Below are 17,804 nucleotides of genomic sequence, written 5' to 3'. Positions count from 1 at the left end.
TACAAACAGTCCATGGTCCTGGTAAATAATAGGAAATCATGAGGTTCATTGCATATTAGAGCTTAGGTAAAAAAGATAAATCGAGTCATGCTCCCTTTAAATAAATAGGAATGACAAAGTGTTTACCAGTTCGTAATAGTTTGCCAAAGCAGGTATGTGTTTACTTGGAAGACTGATGAACACTCTTTTACTGGATGCCTTCTTCACATCCATGTTACCTGGAGGGAGATGATGATAAGGGAGTCAAAATGTGAAATGATGCCAATGACAACTTACAATCTTACTTTTAAATTAGGCGTGAAATGAAGAAAGGTGTTACTCACTAGATGTCGTTGCTGAAATGTTTATCAAGCTGATGTTCCAAGCAGACTAACTCAAAAATACAGACTGGCCTGCTCATATAGTGTCCTCCTGTGTCACAACTAGGAAATCCCCTCCCACCGTTTTCTTTCTTGTTAGTTTACTGGGACATGTTTGAGTGACTGTTTTTTTTTTGTTTGGAATTTGTTGACATTGACGAGCACTTTGATAATAGACATGCACATATAACAGAGGTATGCAGTCACAAGTCAATCAGGTTCTCAGCTGCAGTTTCAAATGGACATTTTTAAGCAGAAAAATGAGGTGAATGTTGTCGTTACAACATTGTTTTAAATTCAGGTCTTGTTTTAGCAGGTGGAAAAAGTCACAAATCCGAATTTTAACAATACAACTCGATACAATACAATGTTTAGACATTTCAAAGCTAAATATTAATTACTTTACTGCCACTAGTTTTGCTTTTTTTTTCCTCATTGTAGCTTCTACGTAACTCGTGATGTTGACAAGCATCTCAGCACAGATGAGATAGTATCAATGTGAATGTGGTTCAGTCACAGACTGCGGGGGAAAGAGGAAAACGTTTTATATGGTAACATAAATTCCTTTCCAGATTATAAGGGTGATAATAAAAATGTTTTTAAACATTGTTTAAATTTTTGTTTTAGCAGGTGGAAAAAAATCACAAGCCTGAATTGTATTTATACAATTCAACTCAGATGGCTTTATTGCAATGACAATAACAATAACACTGAACATATTGCCAAACCAGGCGTTTAGACATTTAAAAGCTAAATAAGAACTAGAAAACATACTGTAGTAAATACAGGTTTTGCAGCAAATAGGAAGGGAACATATTACAAAACAGACAAAAAAAATAAAAATATCTGTCATGAAATATCCATATCCTTTTTCTCTTTTATCTTCCACGTCTCAAATGAAGTAAACATACAAAACAAACATATTGTAAATAAATCAGGTCACTAGAAGATAACACAATACACAAAGGACCGAACTTCCTTCTGTGTTTTGGCTTTTAGATATCTTTTTAAGATAACATCCGCTGAATAGTTATCTGTCACTCAATCAGTCACGCCTTTGGTTCTGATTTATTGCTGTGAACGTTTTTTGATTCTTAGCATTCTTGTTCCATGAAGTAATGTCTAACGTGTCCTTAGGAATGTTGTTTGTGATGCTCTTTAAGTTGACACTAAAGGCTAAATTTCAGCCTTTGTTACCCAACACCCCTGTGTATTTTGCCGAATATCAAGTTGGGATGGGTCGTGATTTTTCAAATATTAAAATAGTCGTTACATTAGAAAATTCGAATAGTTCATGCAAAATATATTTTTTGTTTTTACCGCCGCCTTGAAATAACGAGAGATACCTCCAGCTAACACATTATTACAGGCCTTGGTAGAATCATGTTACACCAAGCTCTGCTAATTAATGTGTAGCACGGTCTTACAAACGGCACATCTTCGAATAATCGAAAAATCATTCAATGGTCCCCGGTGATTATCAAATGGCTTTTTTGGTAAGAATGCCCACCCTTAGTGTCAAGGATATTTTTTTGATCACAGTTTTGTCTGAACAACATACTTGTGTGTGCTTTATTTCCAATTCTGTACTGGATGAACTTACAGTGCATTCATGTGGTGTGGGAATAATTGGAATAAACGGTATTCAGCTTAATAAAATTCACTTGAACGCCCCCTCAAGTCGGAACAACGACTCGGAAAGTTGGAGATAATGCTGCATTCACGTGCTCCTTGTACGGTCCCATTTCCTGAGGTGCAAAGTCGTTCTTCCGACTTCAGTGTGTTCATGTGGGAGCAACATGAACGCCGTAAAGACATTGTTTTGCTTTTTATCGGTCAGAGTGTTTAAACAACACATTGACAGCTGTTTCCAGTGTTTGAGTGACAAGAAAGAGCAAAGGAAATGATACAATGACTATACAATACATGACTTTGGCAGGAGTTAGTTGCCATCAAGCCAATGTTTACTTCCATCCACCATGTTTCAGCATCATATGACGTCAACCCAGCAACTCGGGCACCAAAGTTTTCTCTGACTTTCTGAGTCGTTGCTCTGACCTTGAAATTTGACTTGAAGTGTTGCTCACAAAATCCGACTAGTCACACATTAACACACTGAAGTCGGAAGAATGACACGGAAGAATAGTTGCCGTGTTTGGAGAATTCAGATAAGAGCACATCAAGAGGGTTCCTCATTCCAATAACACAGCAGACGTGTTCAAACAAATGCATTTGTCTTTCAAGAAGATTATTCTTAAACATAAACATATATTAAACATCCTAGCATACAATAGGAATCATGTATAAATAAATATTAGTAACTCGTGCTATCAACTAGATGTAGTCTGTGTTTGTTTCTATGTGAAGGACTCATGAAACATTATGCAATACATTCATTGTAGCTTCTGCGTAACATTCTCGAGGGGGCATTGGCGTGATGATGTTGGCAAGCGTCTCAGCACGGATGAGATGGTATCAAACAAACGATGCTTGTCACCGATGAGCCGTGTGAATGTCGTTCAGCCACAGACTGCGGGGAAAAGAGGAAAACGTTTTATAAGGAAATTCCTTTCCAGATCATAAGGGTGATAATAAAAATGTGTGCAAACAACGAGGATGTGTTACAGCCACGCAAAGGATAGAGAGTATTGAGACTACCCACCTTATCTATCGGGAGAAACTTGACTACTCTGTTCATCAAGTGCTTGCAGTTTGGTGATGAGGAACTTTTTGTCCTTACCCTCCTGTATACACGAGAAAAACACAGAAGATGCATTAAGATCAATGTTAATACTGTTCTTTATAGTTTTTCTGGAGTTTCCAGAGGCGTACAAGTATAGTAGTTGAAAAATGTTATGATTTAGCAGCTACAATAAAGGCTTCTTTAAAATATTTCCTTCCTTGTATGATAAATTTGGAGAACCTTGCCTGCCTTGTTGAATGAAGCCAAATTACTTGGCCGATCTCGTGACTTTTCCTCTTAAAATTTTCATTTCACGATGCCCAAGCACTGAATCCTACTGACTCAGGTGATTCTTCTAGTGCCACCAGAAGGTTCAGAAAAAATCATTAATTATACATACATTTTTAACTTGCTTTTCTAACCGACTGATGACTCCCCTTTGGCCGTCAACAACTTGAGCGTGAAAGTATATCACCATTCTGAAAAAAAACAGAGACAATAACAGATCAATTCCAACTCCAAAGCAAATATGAAATGATAACATCAGACGAGAGATGTTTGTCCAAACTGGACAGTTCCTGTTTGCGTTCATGTCACCACTCACAGAAGGACTCCAGCGGTAAGGAATAAGAAAAAAGGCTTGTCCACCAGAGATTTGTAGGCCCAGCTGAGCCAAGAGAAGACGGGGTGGGCGTTCTCCAGCTCCCGGGCCCACAGTTGCCCAGACTGAAACATGGTGGTGAGATTCCTGAAGGGGCCGCACCCTGACGAGGGTCTAATCCTATGGATGACAGACAGCGCAGACTGTAAGTATCCGAACAGAAACACCTTTTCAACTATTCTGGCTCACAACGCAGGCACATTGGATTTAAAGATGATGGACGAGTTTGTGCATCTCTCAATACTGTCTGACTTTCCTACCCTGTCTATGGCACTCAGCCACGAGCCCATTCATTTCTACAGAAGACAGGAAGAAGAAGCTAGCTGGGCTGTGTCCAAAGTCAACAACAACAGGCCAAATATCTCATTATATCTGGCAGTTAAATGCCACCCTATTGGCTTTGCAACTGTCCAAGAAATAGTCTGACAAATAACCACTGTAAAGCACCTTTTGTTTTCGCCCTTGTCTCGACTGACTTCGGCAAGAGTTTGATTTACAAAAGGGCTCCGCTGGTGGTAGCACTCTCCTACTGTTGATCTGATTGGTTAGCCTGTGATGCTAACCATGATAAGGTTAGTCTCGAACTGGGGAAATGTAAAAGATAATCAAGTTTGTTTGTATTATTTGTTAATGTGACTGAACAGTTGTTGATGCAACTTAACATTGCAAGTTTATCAAACATGTGCAGTAAACTTTTAAATGTAACAATTCAACCTAAGTAAAATCAACTTAAATATTTAAGGCAGCAACTAAACTAACATTTTTAAGTTGAACCAGCCCAAAATTATTTATAGTGCACAAACATGAGAGTAGGAATAATCTTCTCATCAATCTCTCCCTAAGAAAGTGAATAAGTGTATTTCACAAAATGGTCGACTATTCCTTTAAAAAATGGGTCAGAAATAGAAACAGTTTTGATCGTCTGTATTTTTTAAGCTGATATATGCTAACCGGAATACATTCTGCATTTGTTGGGGACTACTTTCAGCTGTGGATTAATACACCATGGGGAATATTTACAGCACCAGAACAGTGCATGCAGGATTGACTGAAAATACCCCACAGTGCCCATTTTCACTGCACAACTCCATGGCTACATCTGGCTTCGGCTACACAATCCTAAGTTTGGTCTTTTCATGAGATTCGTGACAATATGAAAAATACACAGCTTTATACTTTAGGTATAAGAGATATATCTGGTGCAAAGTGCATGATAGCAGTTCTTATTAGTCTCCCAGTTTTCACAGTGCAGGTGATAACTGGGCTCCAAACCCTACACCTTTCACCCAAAATGGATGTCAAAAGATTAACCCCTGAAATGTGACTCTAACCTGAAACTGACATGCTAGACTACAGTATTGTAAATATGCTCGTAACACAACGACAGACTGCCATTTAAAGTGTTTTTTTAGAAAGCTATGTGTGTGTGCGAGTCCTTTGAATTGGAATTGCTACATGCCAGACTCAGAGGGGGGGTGACTCACGTCCAAATTGTATACATGACAGACACGGCAGCTCCAAGAAATGAGGGGAAGCACAAAAGAGAGATGAACAGCGTTGTCATCTGACTGGCCCTCCAGGGCTTTCTGGAGGCCTGACAGTTGAGTAGTAGACTGCTCTGATGAGAGAAACCAGAGCAGAATGTTGAGCAGCGTGCAAGTCTGAGTAGACACTGCATGATGTTGAAGCACCTGCTGTACCGACCTTCTTCATGTAAAATAGCACAATCAGTTTTATGATCTGCACCCCCGGAAGCAGCGGCGCAAACAGCACCCCGAGCCTGAGGAAGAACCAAAGACGATAGTGTTTAATTCACTTTTGTTGTTAAATAAGTGATGGGGTTTCAAGGATGTAGTGTCGTTACCAAGTAAGAGTTTGTCCATATATGAGCTCCAGCACATTACGAGCAATGTCAAACACTGGCTTCCTCTTCCTCCTCAGCACTTGCTTGGTAAAGAGCCTGGAAAAGAAGAAAACGGTTTTATAAGCAGCAAACAAAACAGAATCAAAGTTAAACAGCAGCAACTTGCCTCCACAGGAACTCTCCCAAAAAACTGTAAAGCACTGTGAAGATGAAGTCCATCAGGAGCAGGCGATACAGTTCTTGCCCCACAAAGCTCTCCCAACACTGTGGACAACAGAAACACAAAGAATCCACGAGATTTGAGATTTGTTTTCCCATCACACCATCAGGGCTTAGGTCACAAACAAACATGTATTTTAGCAATGAGACATTACACAGTTCAGTGTCGCACCACAACTATAATTATGAGAAGCTCAGTGAGGATGTTTGTAACCTGTAAACCACGACTTTCTGGTTCCACAGCAATTCTTCCCAGCCAGCGGAAACACAGCACGACAACAATACTGACCTTCAGCAACAGGTTCCTGAGAAAATGACAAAAAAAAAAAAAAAAACTGAGCTAAAAACTGTTTTGGGTGATGAATCACTTGAATGTTTGACCTTGTGCAGAGTTGGACATGGTTCAGTATGAGACTTATGACAAGACTTAAATTTGTAACCTTCAGTGTCACATAAAGTGTTCAGTGAGGGAGAGTGAGTAGATGTAATGTAATGTTTATATCAGACCCAAATTATTATATTTGTATGTGTATGTCTTGTTCTTATGATTCAGATATAAGATTATGATGAAGATGAACTCAATGGAGTATTACATATTAGTGAAATATACAAATATAACGTGATTAAGGAGTAAATGCAAAAAAACAGTGCCTAATATAATAACAATAGAAGTCAGATAAGTGAAGTTTACAGGAGTAAACTAAAAATTTCATCACTCTCATTTAATTGTTTTCCCACTTTTGTATGTGCTAAATCCAATATCAAGTAAGACTTATTTAAATCCATGAGAGCCAGGTTTTTATTTGGAGCCACATCAATTTGTACTCTGCTACTGAAACCAACCGACAAAACATAATCTCATTGGTGGCGATGTTAAAAAAGAAAAAGGGGAAAATCTAAAACATTTATATAGAACTTAAATATTATTAGTTCAATGTAACAGCTCACTGGATGTTCTCTAAAATGCGATAGATTATTATTATTATAATTATTTTGCCCTCTGCTGTCACAGGTCTACTTTTGCTTAGTGCAGTTGTACGTCAGTGATGACTGTCCAGTGGGATGTGATTGCAGATCTTTTTCTCACCTGAAGATGGAGACATAGACTCGAACACTAGGTGAGTCATGTTTCTCTACCCAGGCGCACAGGTTGAAGAGGCCGGGGAGCAGCAGGTTAATGCCCGACACCAGTGCAGACATGAGCAGCAGCTCAGTGTCTTCAAAGGTTCTTTGCTTGATGGCATCCTGTGAAGGAATGGACAGATCACAGTGAGACCAACAGCTTGTGACCAGGAGAAAAAAAACATGGAGAGAGTTGAACAGACCTTTTTTTTTTTACAAAAGAATTATTGATGTAACAGAATTATTCGTTACATTGAAATAAATGCTGTCAGTTCGACTTTCTCTTCCCCCGCAAAGTCAAAATGTCTGCTGTTGAAAAGGCTGATCTTGCTCTCGACAGTCGAAAGTTTAACTTGTATTATCTCATTTGCACAAGTTGCAAGAAACATCATGTTAAACATCTACCGTGATTCTCGCACACTGCAGTTTTGTAGTGCAACACCAGCAGACAAAAAAAACAATAAAAACGACTGTAGAACGTCTGCCAGGAAGAAAAAGAAGAAGTGCAGCCTGTGGTGGGAAGGTGTTTTTTGGTCAGAGTTATTTTTGTGACCTTCTTGAGAAAGGCTATCTCGCAGCTGCAACAGTATAGCTGCTCACATGTGCATGAAGTCCGTGAAGTGTGGCTGCACAGCAGCTGTTGTACCGTTTTCTCTAACCTCTGACAGAAAGTGGACGGCCATGGCGCCCAGGAAGATGCAGGCAAAACACGTGATCCACGCCGTCAGATGCACTATGAGGCGGCAGAGTCGCTGCATGCAGCTCTTTTCTTCCTCTCTTCTGACCATCTCAGAAAGCAGCTCCTGTTGGAATAGCAGCGTTTGTAGCTTCATTTAAATGATCTACACTTTAGTGTGATGAAACTGGCATCAGCTGACAAGGATTATATCTAGAACGGATGTTTGAAAATCCTTCCTTCATAAAAAAACATTCACTGAACATTTTTCTTCAGTTGCAAAGCCCTGGTTGTTCTGGCAAAGACAATGAACAGCACATCTATATTTGAAGCTAATTAGAGACTTAAAAGGAAGTAGAACAAAAACTGTCACACTGTCAACCCTGCATCTTTAAAAGCTTCCTGTTTACACCAGCCATGCAAATACTGAGATAGTTCCACATTACTGTAATAAAGTAAGTAAGCAAGCGAGTTTCACTCTTCGTGCAATCTGAGTGCATGTGAAAATGATTGCGTACTTTGAGCTGAGTGCTGATTTTCTCAGATTGAAGTCTCACAGAGGTCTTCTTGCTGACTTTAAAGTCCCAGGAGCAGAAAACTTTCACTGCCAGATTCCCATGAGACTTGAGGACTTGAAACCTTCGCCCGAGGGATCTGGATATGCTGCAGGAGAAGGTTATAGCCATAAAATACACATAGGAAGAGTGGACTAAAAGAAAATTAATGTAGAAGTAATTCGCTTAATGTCGCACTTGTACACCAGGATGATGCAGATAATGAAGAAGGCGATGGCGATGGTGAAGAAATAGGCTGCAGGAATGCTGTATGGTATCCCGGACTTGCTGGTATCACAGCCTGGCAGAACGCAGGTTTTGATCATGGTGTTGGTGTAGTAACCGTAAAACAACACACTCTGAGAGAGGAAACCCTGCCGGAGAGAACAGGTGGAGATCTGGTTCAAGGGAGGAATAATCGTGTGTCTTGATGTACTGTAGAGGCTTCTTACCGTGCCCGTGAGAAGCTCGAGGCCAGTGAAAGTGTTGGGATGAGAGTCATGAAGAGGAGGAGGTTTGACGGCTTGAGGGAAGACCAGGAAAAGGCCGTTGATGACAAAGAGGAGGAGGTTAAAGAGCAGGAGAGTCCGAAGAAACAGGAAGTAGGAGAGCACTCCGGTTCCGAAACGTCCGCTCAGTTTCTTCATGGGTGAGTGCCACAGCTGGAGGGAGCTGAGGACGGGGGGGCAGCTGAACAGACAGTGACGCCAAGACTGAGGGGAGAAAAACATGAGTATGACTGAGTATGACAGTTAGGGTCTAACCAGAAGTGCAAAAAGCAGTAAATAGCAAAGCATGTACAGTATAAATAGTGCAGCAAAGACAGATATTCCAGTATCTGCAGTATATAAATATTACTGGCAGTACCAAAGGAAGATACAGTTTGTACAGTCTATGAATGTGTGTGTTTCACTTGTGAAAATGTCCAGTTCACATGTGACATTATTTTATTTTGACATGTCAACATTTTTTGTTCACATGTGAAAAATAGCCAATCACACATGAAATTGTGAGAAAATTTGGAATTCACATGTGAAGAAACGAACTTGATGTGATCTCCTGACGTGAATCATGTAAATTTGTATAATGTACATTTTTTTAAATGTGGAAATTTTCATTCATGTATGAAAAAAGCCAAACACTTAAATGTCAAGTTCAAATGTCAAAATTTTAGTTCACATGTCAAAAAATAGCTCATGTGACTTCATGTGCCATGTGTTGTTCCACATGTGCAAAACGCAAATCCACATAAAAAGCCAATCAAAAGAAATGCAGCACACTGTTAGGACTCACCCTCGAAATGTACATGCTCAGACGACTGTAGTACGGGATATTTCTGTTGATGAGGGAACTCTCAGCTACATCACTGAAAGCAAGTCGCCTGATAACAGATGGGTGAAGGAGGTGTTACCACAGTTATAGAGCTTTATTTTGCAGGAAGGTTTTTAAAGCCACTGGTACCTGATTTCTATCTTATATGCCAGACTAAACGTCATGGCTCGCAGCTTGCGCAACCTCTCGCTCACTGAGAGGCCTCTGAGGTTGGACACCAGCTGCTCCTTCTTGTTTTCTGGGAACCAAAAGTTACAAAAGACCAAATTATTACCAGTCGTCGAATGTTTGGAGCAATAAGAAGCTGAGCATTTTCCATCCACCTTCAGGGGTGATTTCTGCCACTTCTGGCCGGACAACCTCATCCTGGTTTGGTCTGGAGGGGTGGGGTTGCTTCGGCTGAGGTGATTTTGTGCCACGCCAGTAAACTCTTGCATCACTGTTTGGCCCTGTGTGGACAAGGACTATTTTTAAACTGTAAATGTAACATGTATAACAAACAAGTAGACAGCAGGGAGAGGTTTAACTCACCAGCAGAGCGACTGGGCATCGAGGAAAGGACCTTCAGGGTCGCAGCCGACCAGCCGTGCCTCTGCAGAGAGCTCACCTGCTGTCCGTCAGGTGTCTCATCGCTTGTGCTGCTGTCACTTGAACTGTCTAAACAGCAGAAAATGTTACATGAACAAGCTTTTCAGTGTGTTGATAATACAACCGTAACCATATTTGTACCTGAGTATTCCCTGGGAACATCAATCTGGAAGGTTTCAGGACACCTGTGGGTGCTGGCTGCCGGCTCTCTAACATGCTGGAAGGAGTCTTGACCTGGTTCAACTTCTGCCAGGTTCCTGAGGGAAGGTAGCCAGTATCTTAATTTTTTATTTATTTTTTTTCATGCTGAATTACCATGTAGAAAATGTTCATATTACAGAAACATTCGCTATAAGCACTGGAAATGCTCTCTCCCAACACTTGGCAGCAGCTTTTACTTAAAGGAACACCAAGAAGACTGGTGTGAATTATAAACTTAATCAACCAATGTTGATTCATGTTGATTCGCTGCCTTATATTTAGTGCTTCTAAAGACAGATTACGTCATGCACAGACCCACTCAGGCAGGAAGATACAGATACAACAAGTAGCAGAAAATAACTTCAATTTTAAATGTCGTAAATTAGGACTTACTCATATTCAGAATCCCTTTGACAAATGTTGAAGCTCACACTGTGGGCCATGGTCCTTGATGTTTGTCTGTGTACTGACAAACAACTGTGGGTCACAGCCGACCACTCGTGCCTCTGCAGAGAGCTCACCCGGCTTCCGTCAAGTGTCTCATCGCTTGTGCTGCTGTCACTTGAACTGTCTAAACAGCAGAAAATTTTACTTGAACAAGCTTTTCAGTGTGTTGATAATACAACCGTAACCATATTTGTACCTGAGTATTCTCTGAGAACATCAATCTGGAAGGTTTCAGGACACCTCTGGGTGCTGGCTGCCGGCTCTCCAACATGCTGGAAGGAGTCTTGACCTGGTTCAACTTCTTCCAGGTTCCTGAGGAAAGGTAGCCAGTATCTTAATTTTTTATTTTTTTATTTCATGCTGAATGACTAGAAAATGTTCATATTACAGAAACATTCGCTATAAGCACTGGAAATGCTCTCTCCCAACACTTGGCAGCAGCTTTGACTTAAAGGAACACCAAGATGAATGTTGATTCATGTTGATTCGCTGCATTATATTTAGTGCTTCTAAAGACAGATTACATCATGCACTTACCCACTCAGGCAGGAAGATACAGATACAACAAGTAGCAGAAAATAACTTCCATTTTTAAATGTTTTAAATTAGGACTTACTCAGAGTCAGAATCCCTTCGACAAATGTTGGAGCTCACACTGTGGGCCATGGTTCTTGATGTTTGTCTGTGTACTGCATCACATTGTGGCACTGAAACAGGCTGGTGACTAACTGCTAAAACACATCATAGACACTTCCTCTCTCTCACTCTCTCTCTATCAGCTGTGTGATATTTGCAATTGGTGCAACGTTATCTGTCTGCACAGCAATCGGTTAAGTATCTCTGGCATGCCCTGTATGAGGGGCTGAAGCGGCTAATACATTTAATAATAATATATTTAAAAATAACATTATAAAACATTGTTGGGAGAAGTTTCACTGGAAGCGTCAGTGTGCTGTTGTGTCTTACTTGAAGCTAGTTGGAGGAGACGTCAGAGGTGTGCGGTTTCAATCATGAGTATTCACTGCCCCCCGGTGGTCATAGTGAGGAACTGCAACACAGGGTTAGGGTTAGAAAATAAAACATACATAAGTTAAAATAATGCATAAACAACTTCAAATTAAAAGATATATAATGATGAATATAATTATCATTATTATTATTGGAATGGAGTGTGTATCATATATATTTGGTAAGGTTTCAGACTTAAGCTACAACAACAAAGGAAGTAGTAAATAAATGTATAATTTACTTTTACTTGTATTTTTCACACTTAAGTACATTTAATATCAGATACTTTAAGGCTTTTACTCAAATATTATTCTTATTGGTGACTTTTACTTTTCCAAAAGTAATATTTCAACACGATATCTAACACGATTACTTTTACTAAAAGTATGACTTGTGGGAACTTTTTAACACACTGGTTGTAATGCCAACAGAGTTACCTTAAATCAGCTCAACATGATTTATGATCAAACTACAATGTGAACCTTAGCACCTTGTAAAAACGAACAGCACTGCAATAAACTCTCACCTATCTATTGTGCTTGTTTTCTTTGCCATAGAGCCTCATACCTTGTAATTTTTTCCAGGTGACGAGTTACAAAGTAACTGTATTTTATAACTTAACCCTTTTATTGGAGGCCATTTTAACCATTTCAGTTGGAGTACAGTGTCCCAGTCCCCAGATGTTAGATGTTAGCTCCTCCCATCTGATTTATATCTTTGTATATCCTAATAGATTTATTACACAGCTATATTCAGTCCTCAGATTTTATATAAATACAGGCCCGCTTCATTTAAAATTAAGCCCAACAGGCAGAATATCCAGTGGATGGATGTGTTATCAGTCCCAGAAAAAAGATGTTCAAGAAAAATGTTATTGAAATGTGTTTCAAAGTATTTCTAACATCATTTATTTAGCTGAAAAATGTCTTCTTCCTCTTCTTCTTCTTCTTCTTCCTGAACCACTTGATATATTGATGCATGGTGTCCACTGCGGCATTTACGTAACTCCTTCAAAATATCATTTATCGGTGGGAAAAAGTTATTGGCACTACTTCCCTTATTTTAAAGTAAAAACAAACATTAAAGAAAAAATATTTGTGATTTAGTAATTCATGTATGAAAGGGTTAATGTTATAAGTTAATAAATGGTTATTTTTTACATGTATTCAAATAATATTTCCGGTTAGAAACACATCAAGAATATCACGCCGGTACCTCGTGATAACAGGGAAAGTCCAGTTTCCGAGGAGCGCCTGAACGCATCGGAGCAGGGGCGGTCTTTGAAAAGTTGTCAGGAAGCTGTTTGACAAAACGAAACTGTCCCAACTGTGACAGGAGGACTTCTCTCCAGCTTGTCTTTAAAATTGGCGTTTGTTTTTTTTTTTTGGAGGCGATAAAAATGCAGAGCAGCGCTTACGGGGCCTCACTGGCCGGCGGTACTTTTGATTTGGAGAGTTTTGTGAAACAGCCTCAGACCATTTTGCGCTGCCTGAGCTGGGTGAGTAACTTGTTAGCTAGCTACACGGAAACGTTAGCATCAGCCAGCTGTCACATCACTTTTATGTTAACAGATGTGAGCCGCCAGAGTCGACACTAATTAGCTTATTACACAGCGTGTTGGCTTTCTGAGCTGTCGACACTGGACACGAACTGGGCGTTAGGTTGAATTTTTAAATAAAAGTGACATTAAGTGGAAATTAGACGTGTTTTCTTTAGCACTAGCTAAAGTTAGCTAGCATCGCCAGTGCTGTGTCACCGCAGTGTTGCACCTGATGATGGATCTTTTGTTTGGCACTTTTTTTTTAATTGTTGTTGTTGTAACTCCGGTTTGTAAGTCGACCAGGAAGAGGTGAAACTCACAAAAGATGTCGCTTCTTTCTGGAGTGAGAAATAATTAGGAATTGAAACTTTTCCAGCGTCACATGTTGAGATCAACAAGTGTCTGATGAGTTACAGGCCAGCTACATGAAGTATGGTGAAGGATGATATTGTTAGTTATTACACTATTTAACACATATTTACAGAGTCCTTTAAAATAAGGCAATACAAATCAAAACAGCAGTAGAAGACAACAGCAAAGTTATATTAATACAAATATGAATAAATAACTATAAGGCCGATTTGTACATGTTTTTGATGCCCTTATTTCTTCAGGTAAGTCAATTTAAATCCAATGCTCACCTTTGTGTTGACTGTAAATTTCTGAGCAAGAAATAGTTGCAATGATTAGTTATAGACTGTTTTGATAGTTGATTAACCAGATTTTAGAGTAATTTTTAAGAAAATGATCCACTTAAATGTGAATATTTTCCACACTCCTGTATGACAGCAAGATGAAAGCCTTTGCATTTTGGAGAAAACACGTCTTTAGAGGACGTCATCTTGGGGTTTTGCAAGACACTGATCAACAATTTTCCCTATTTTACAGACCTTATTAATATTTTATGAGACAGTGCAGCTGATGAGTGAGGGCGGATGACATGCAGCCACAGGTCTGATACAAACCCTGGGCTGCTGCAGCGAGGACCCAGCCTCCATACGTCACTTTGAGCTAGAGAGGCGCCCCAGACAACTAATGAATCTAATCAAGAAATTAATTGACATATTCATCTACAATGAAAATAATCATGAGCTCTAAACAAGAAGTAAAACATCTAAGGATCTCAGGGATTGAGGGGAACATCAGGCACTAAAAGGTCTAATACATAATCAGTAAGAGAAAATGATGTGAATGTAGAGCTGCAAGTAATGTAAATGTAAAGTAATGTTTGTTTTCATTATTGATTCATCGTTTTGTCTTTGAAATGTCAACCACAAGGTGACATCCTCCGGCGTCTTGGTTGTCTGATTAACAGCCCAAAGCTGTTCAGTTTAAAAAATCATTTGGACACAGAGAAGCAGCAAATCCTCACGTTTGAGACGCTGGAACCTCGTCTTAGATTTTTTAATATCGTAATATGGCTTCAAGTGTCTTGTTGTCCTGGTTTTAAAGGCTAAATTATAGTAAAATTAAGAATTTCTCTTTCATACCTTACAGTTCTACTTGTTTTTATGCTCACTTTTACCTCCTGACCACAGTACTGATTATTAAGATTTTGTGAAAGTACCTGTTGTCATACCTACAATATTGTTGCCATATGAATACCGAGGTATTTGGTCAAAAATAGGGTTAATTTTCAGTCATTGTTTTAACTATACTCATGTTAAAAGTGGATCAGGTGCGAGGAATGATGTACTCTATTTTTATGTCATAATAACAGTATTAAAAAAGATCAGGAATTGAAACTGTCAAAGCATCATCTGCTCAGCTCCACTTGTCTGAACAGGCTTGACAGCTGTTTGAAATGTGAATTCAGATGATTTCAGTTGCGGTGAAAGCTTTTTTCCAACCCTGTGTGTCCCTTCTTTCCAGTTATTCTCCATCGTGGTGTTTGCAACCATCACAGCTGAAGGCTACATTAACCCACTGACCAAGTCTGAGACACAGTGCATGTTCAACGGCACCGACAGCGCCTGTAGCTACGGGGTCGGAATCGGTGTGTTGGCTTTCTTGGCTTGTGTCATCTTCCTCATACTGGACGCCTACTTCCCACAGATCAGCAATGCCAAGGAGAGAAAATACATCGTTATAGCAGATTTGGTGTTCTCAGGTGAGAGTGAGGTTTCACTGTTGACTGCTCATACTAAAATAAAGGAACTGTGCCCAAAAACAGGAAGTGCAGCCTAGTTGAAGTTAATGCTGTCATTATGTTTTATCTGCTTTGATGTTTTTATCGTGGGACAGCGGCATGGACGTTCCTGTGGTTCATCTGCTTCTGTGTCCTGGCCAACCAGTGGTCCAAAACACCCAAAGAGGGCCTAGCTGCTGGTGATGCTGCCCGGGCTGTCATTGCTTTCTCCTTCTTCTCCATCCCCACCTGGGTGAGCCTCTCATCAACTCTGACTAGAATTTGACTAACAAAATCACGATAACACACAAGTCAGCCGGTTGAAGCTCCACTTACTGATTCTCTCAACAGGCTCTCCTGACCTTCTTTGCGCTCGGACGTTATCGCCAAGGCGTCAGCGAGTTTGACCAGGAGTACAGAGACCCAGCCAACGACCACACCACTCCGTACCCGCCCGCTCAGTACCCCGGCAGCAGCGGACCCACGGGCTACCAGCAGTCGCCTTTCCCCCACAGCCAGGAGCATCCAGGGGATTACCAGCCTCCAGCTTACTGAAGGACTGACATTCAAACACAAGAATCCAACGGGGGAGTTTTCTTTTTTTTAAAATAAAAGACGTGCCAACGGTTTGCGCTCTGCGCTCCCATTTTCTTCCTTGCAGAACGTTTTTGCATATTTGTGGGTGCACTGATGTTTATATGTTCATTTCAAGGTTGTAAGTTGTTTGGATGTATGCTGATGTATGCACAGCAGAGGAAATTTAAAATGTATTTTGTAAGGAGATTGTCTTGATAAGAGAGACTTTGTTGCCTTTTGTAGCAGCCAACTAGTTATTTCGGTTCCCCATTTGTTTCATTTTTGCAATTTGATTTGCATTGTTAAGGTGGTTAATTGATTTTTTTTTTTTTTTGTATGGAAATGTTACTGTTAAGTACATATAAATATATTTACATTACTATCAGATTCACAAAAGGCAGTTCAACAATCATAATTAAGTGATCAATGTCATTACAGATCTTTATTCAGCCACAAAACAAACCATATTAATCAACGGGTGCGCCGAGGAAGTTCCCTCTTTAACTACTGTAATATTTTTGTTTATTTTTCAATAATCAACCACTGAAAAAATGGCTATTATGCACTGAAAAACGGAGTTAATGTCTTTGGGGCGGTTAATTGCCAATATTTGATCTAAGGTTGTTAATTTAAACATTTTAAATCCACTCCTGCTGCAGTTTAATTAGTTTTGCTGATTGCTTTTTTTTAAAGGTAGCCAAAGGATCCATTTATATCAGCTACCTCTGGAGAAATCGAATGTGCCTTTCTTGAGGTAGTTTTTTAAAAATATCCAATTCAGCCATAATTAGATTGTAGGAATTCAGTAATATTGGGGTAAATTGATATATTTATTGTCTTACTTGAACCTGTCGGTCAGGTTCATGACAATCAAACCATAATTGTTATCTACCTTGATTTTTCTTGCTTTTTTTCACGCTCCAGTTCCTTTTCGCGAGTTGTACTCAATGGCTTTAAACTAATCCCCCGCTAAAGTGCCTTGTACAGTATTCTGTATCACACAGGGTTTGCCAAATAAAAGCTGTTCTTGTTTGAACCTCTGGGTCCGCCCACTCTGTCCTCTTTCAAAGAACGTTACGGACGCTGCAGGCCTGTGCTCCTTTGGCAAATATTTAAGTTGTGACTGTGGGTGAAGGTGGAGGCAGCACAGTAATGACATAAAGACAGTAACGGATACACAAACTACAGAGGAACAAAACAAAGAATATATAATCACATATTTATACTATAACCACGCTGCATAAATGTCAGTCTGAGGTCATAAGTCAGAAAAAAATGACTAGAATAATGGAATAATATGCACCTTAATGTTGAATAAAATGTTTGTTGTTTACCTGTAACCAAAGATTGAAATGCAGTATGCCAAAAATACCAGGATGTCCTGCTACATCCGGTTGCATTTTACAGTATGCAGGCCAGCCTGCTTTTCTGTCTGTTCTGACCCACATAAAACCCTTTGCACAAAGGGAGATACGTCACATTCGTCACAGTGTGTCATGCAAATATAAACAAAGCCGATCGAGCACAAACATGACAGTTTACTGACAGTTGACAGAAACCGCAATCACAGATGAAAGCCGGTTTAGGCCGTAAGTTCCTTATGGGAAAAAAAATAAAGGTCCGGGACATTCTGACCTCATAAGATATGATGTCATCCATACCTTATCGTTTATACAGGGTACATATAACATCCTCCAAAATTTGGTGCTTAGGCTGCGACAGATAAAGGAGGCAAAGGGTCAAAGGTCAAGGCGTCATGACGGAGTAGTATGTCCAAATTGTATCCAAATTAATGTATTTTAATATTTACGATATTAATCAGACAGCACAGCGGTGACTTGTCCGT

The 17,804-nt window shown here is 39.8% G+C and overlaps 2 protein-coding genes across 2 annotated transcripts; one reads left to right on the top strand and one right to left on the bottom strand.

Moving 5' to 3' along the window:
* Positions 1 to 1,077: 1,077 nt before the first annotated feature.
* Positions 1,078 to 11,015, bottom strand: tmc6a (transmembrane channel-like 6a). Its single transcript, XM_073493706.1, has 21 exons — positions 10,903 to 11,015; positions 10,653 to 10,830; positions 10,200 to 10,315; positions 10,002 to 10,127; positions 9,794 to 9,919; positions 9,600 to 9,708; positions 9,432 to 9,519; positions 8,591 to 8,851; positions 8,337 to 8,512; positions 8,103 to 8,247; positions 7,568 to 7,711; positions 6,874 to 7,031; positions 6,001 to 6,091; positions 5,734 to 5,831; positions 5,568 to 5,663; positions 5,408 to 5,483; positions 5,188 to 5,321; positions 3,647 to 3,823; positions 3,443 to 3,521; positions 3,022 to 3,103; positions 1,078 to 2,889 (listed from the first exon to the last, which is right to left on the bottom strand). Exons 2-20 carry the CDS (start codon positions 10,700 to 10,702, stop codon positions 3,023 to 3,025), a joined length of 2,331 nt encoding a protein of 776 aa, XP_073349807.1. The 5' UTR covers positions 10,703 to 10,830; positions 10,903 to 11,015; the 3' UTR covers positions 1,078 to 2,889; position 3,022.
* A 2,003-nt stretch (positions 11,016 to 13,018) lies between these two features.
* Positions 13,019 to 16,011, top strand: syngr2a (synaptogyrin 2a). Its single transcript, XM_073494852.1, has 4 exons — positions 13,019 to 13,212; positions 15,127 to 15,364; positions 15,499 to 15,635; positions 15,734 to 16,011. The coding sequence occupies exons 1-4, from the start codon at positions 13,114 to 13,116 to the stop codon at positions 15,935 to 15,937; spliced, it is 678 nt and encodes a 225-aa protein (XP_073350953.1). The 5' UTR covers positions 13,019 to 13,113; the 3' UTR covers positions 15,938 to 16,011.
* The last annotated feature ends 1,793 nt before the right edge of the window (positions 16,012 to 17,804 follow it).

Source organism: Pagrus major, chromosome 23 (assembly GCF_040436345.1).
Source record: "Pagrus major chromosome 23, Pma_NU_1.0".
In the NCBI taxonomy this organism is placed as follows: domain Eukaryota; kingdom Metazoa; phylum Chordata; class Actinopteri; order Spariformes; family Sparidae; genus Pagrus; species Pagrus major.
The sequence above is the reverse complement of the archived record's forward strand: the minus strand, read 5'-3'. Positions and strand labels throughout refer to the sequence as shown.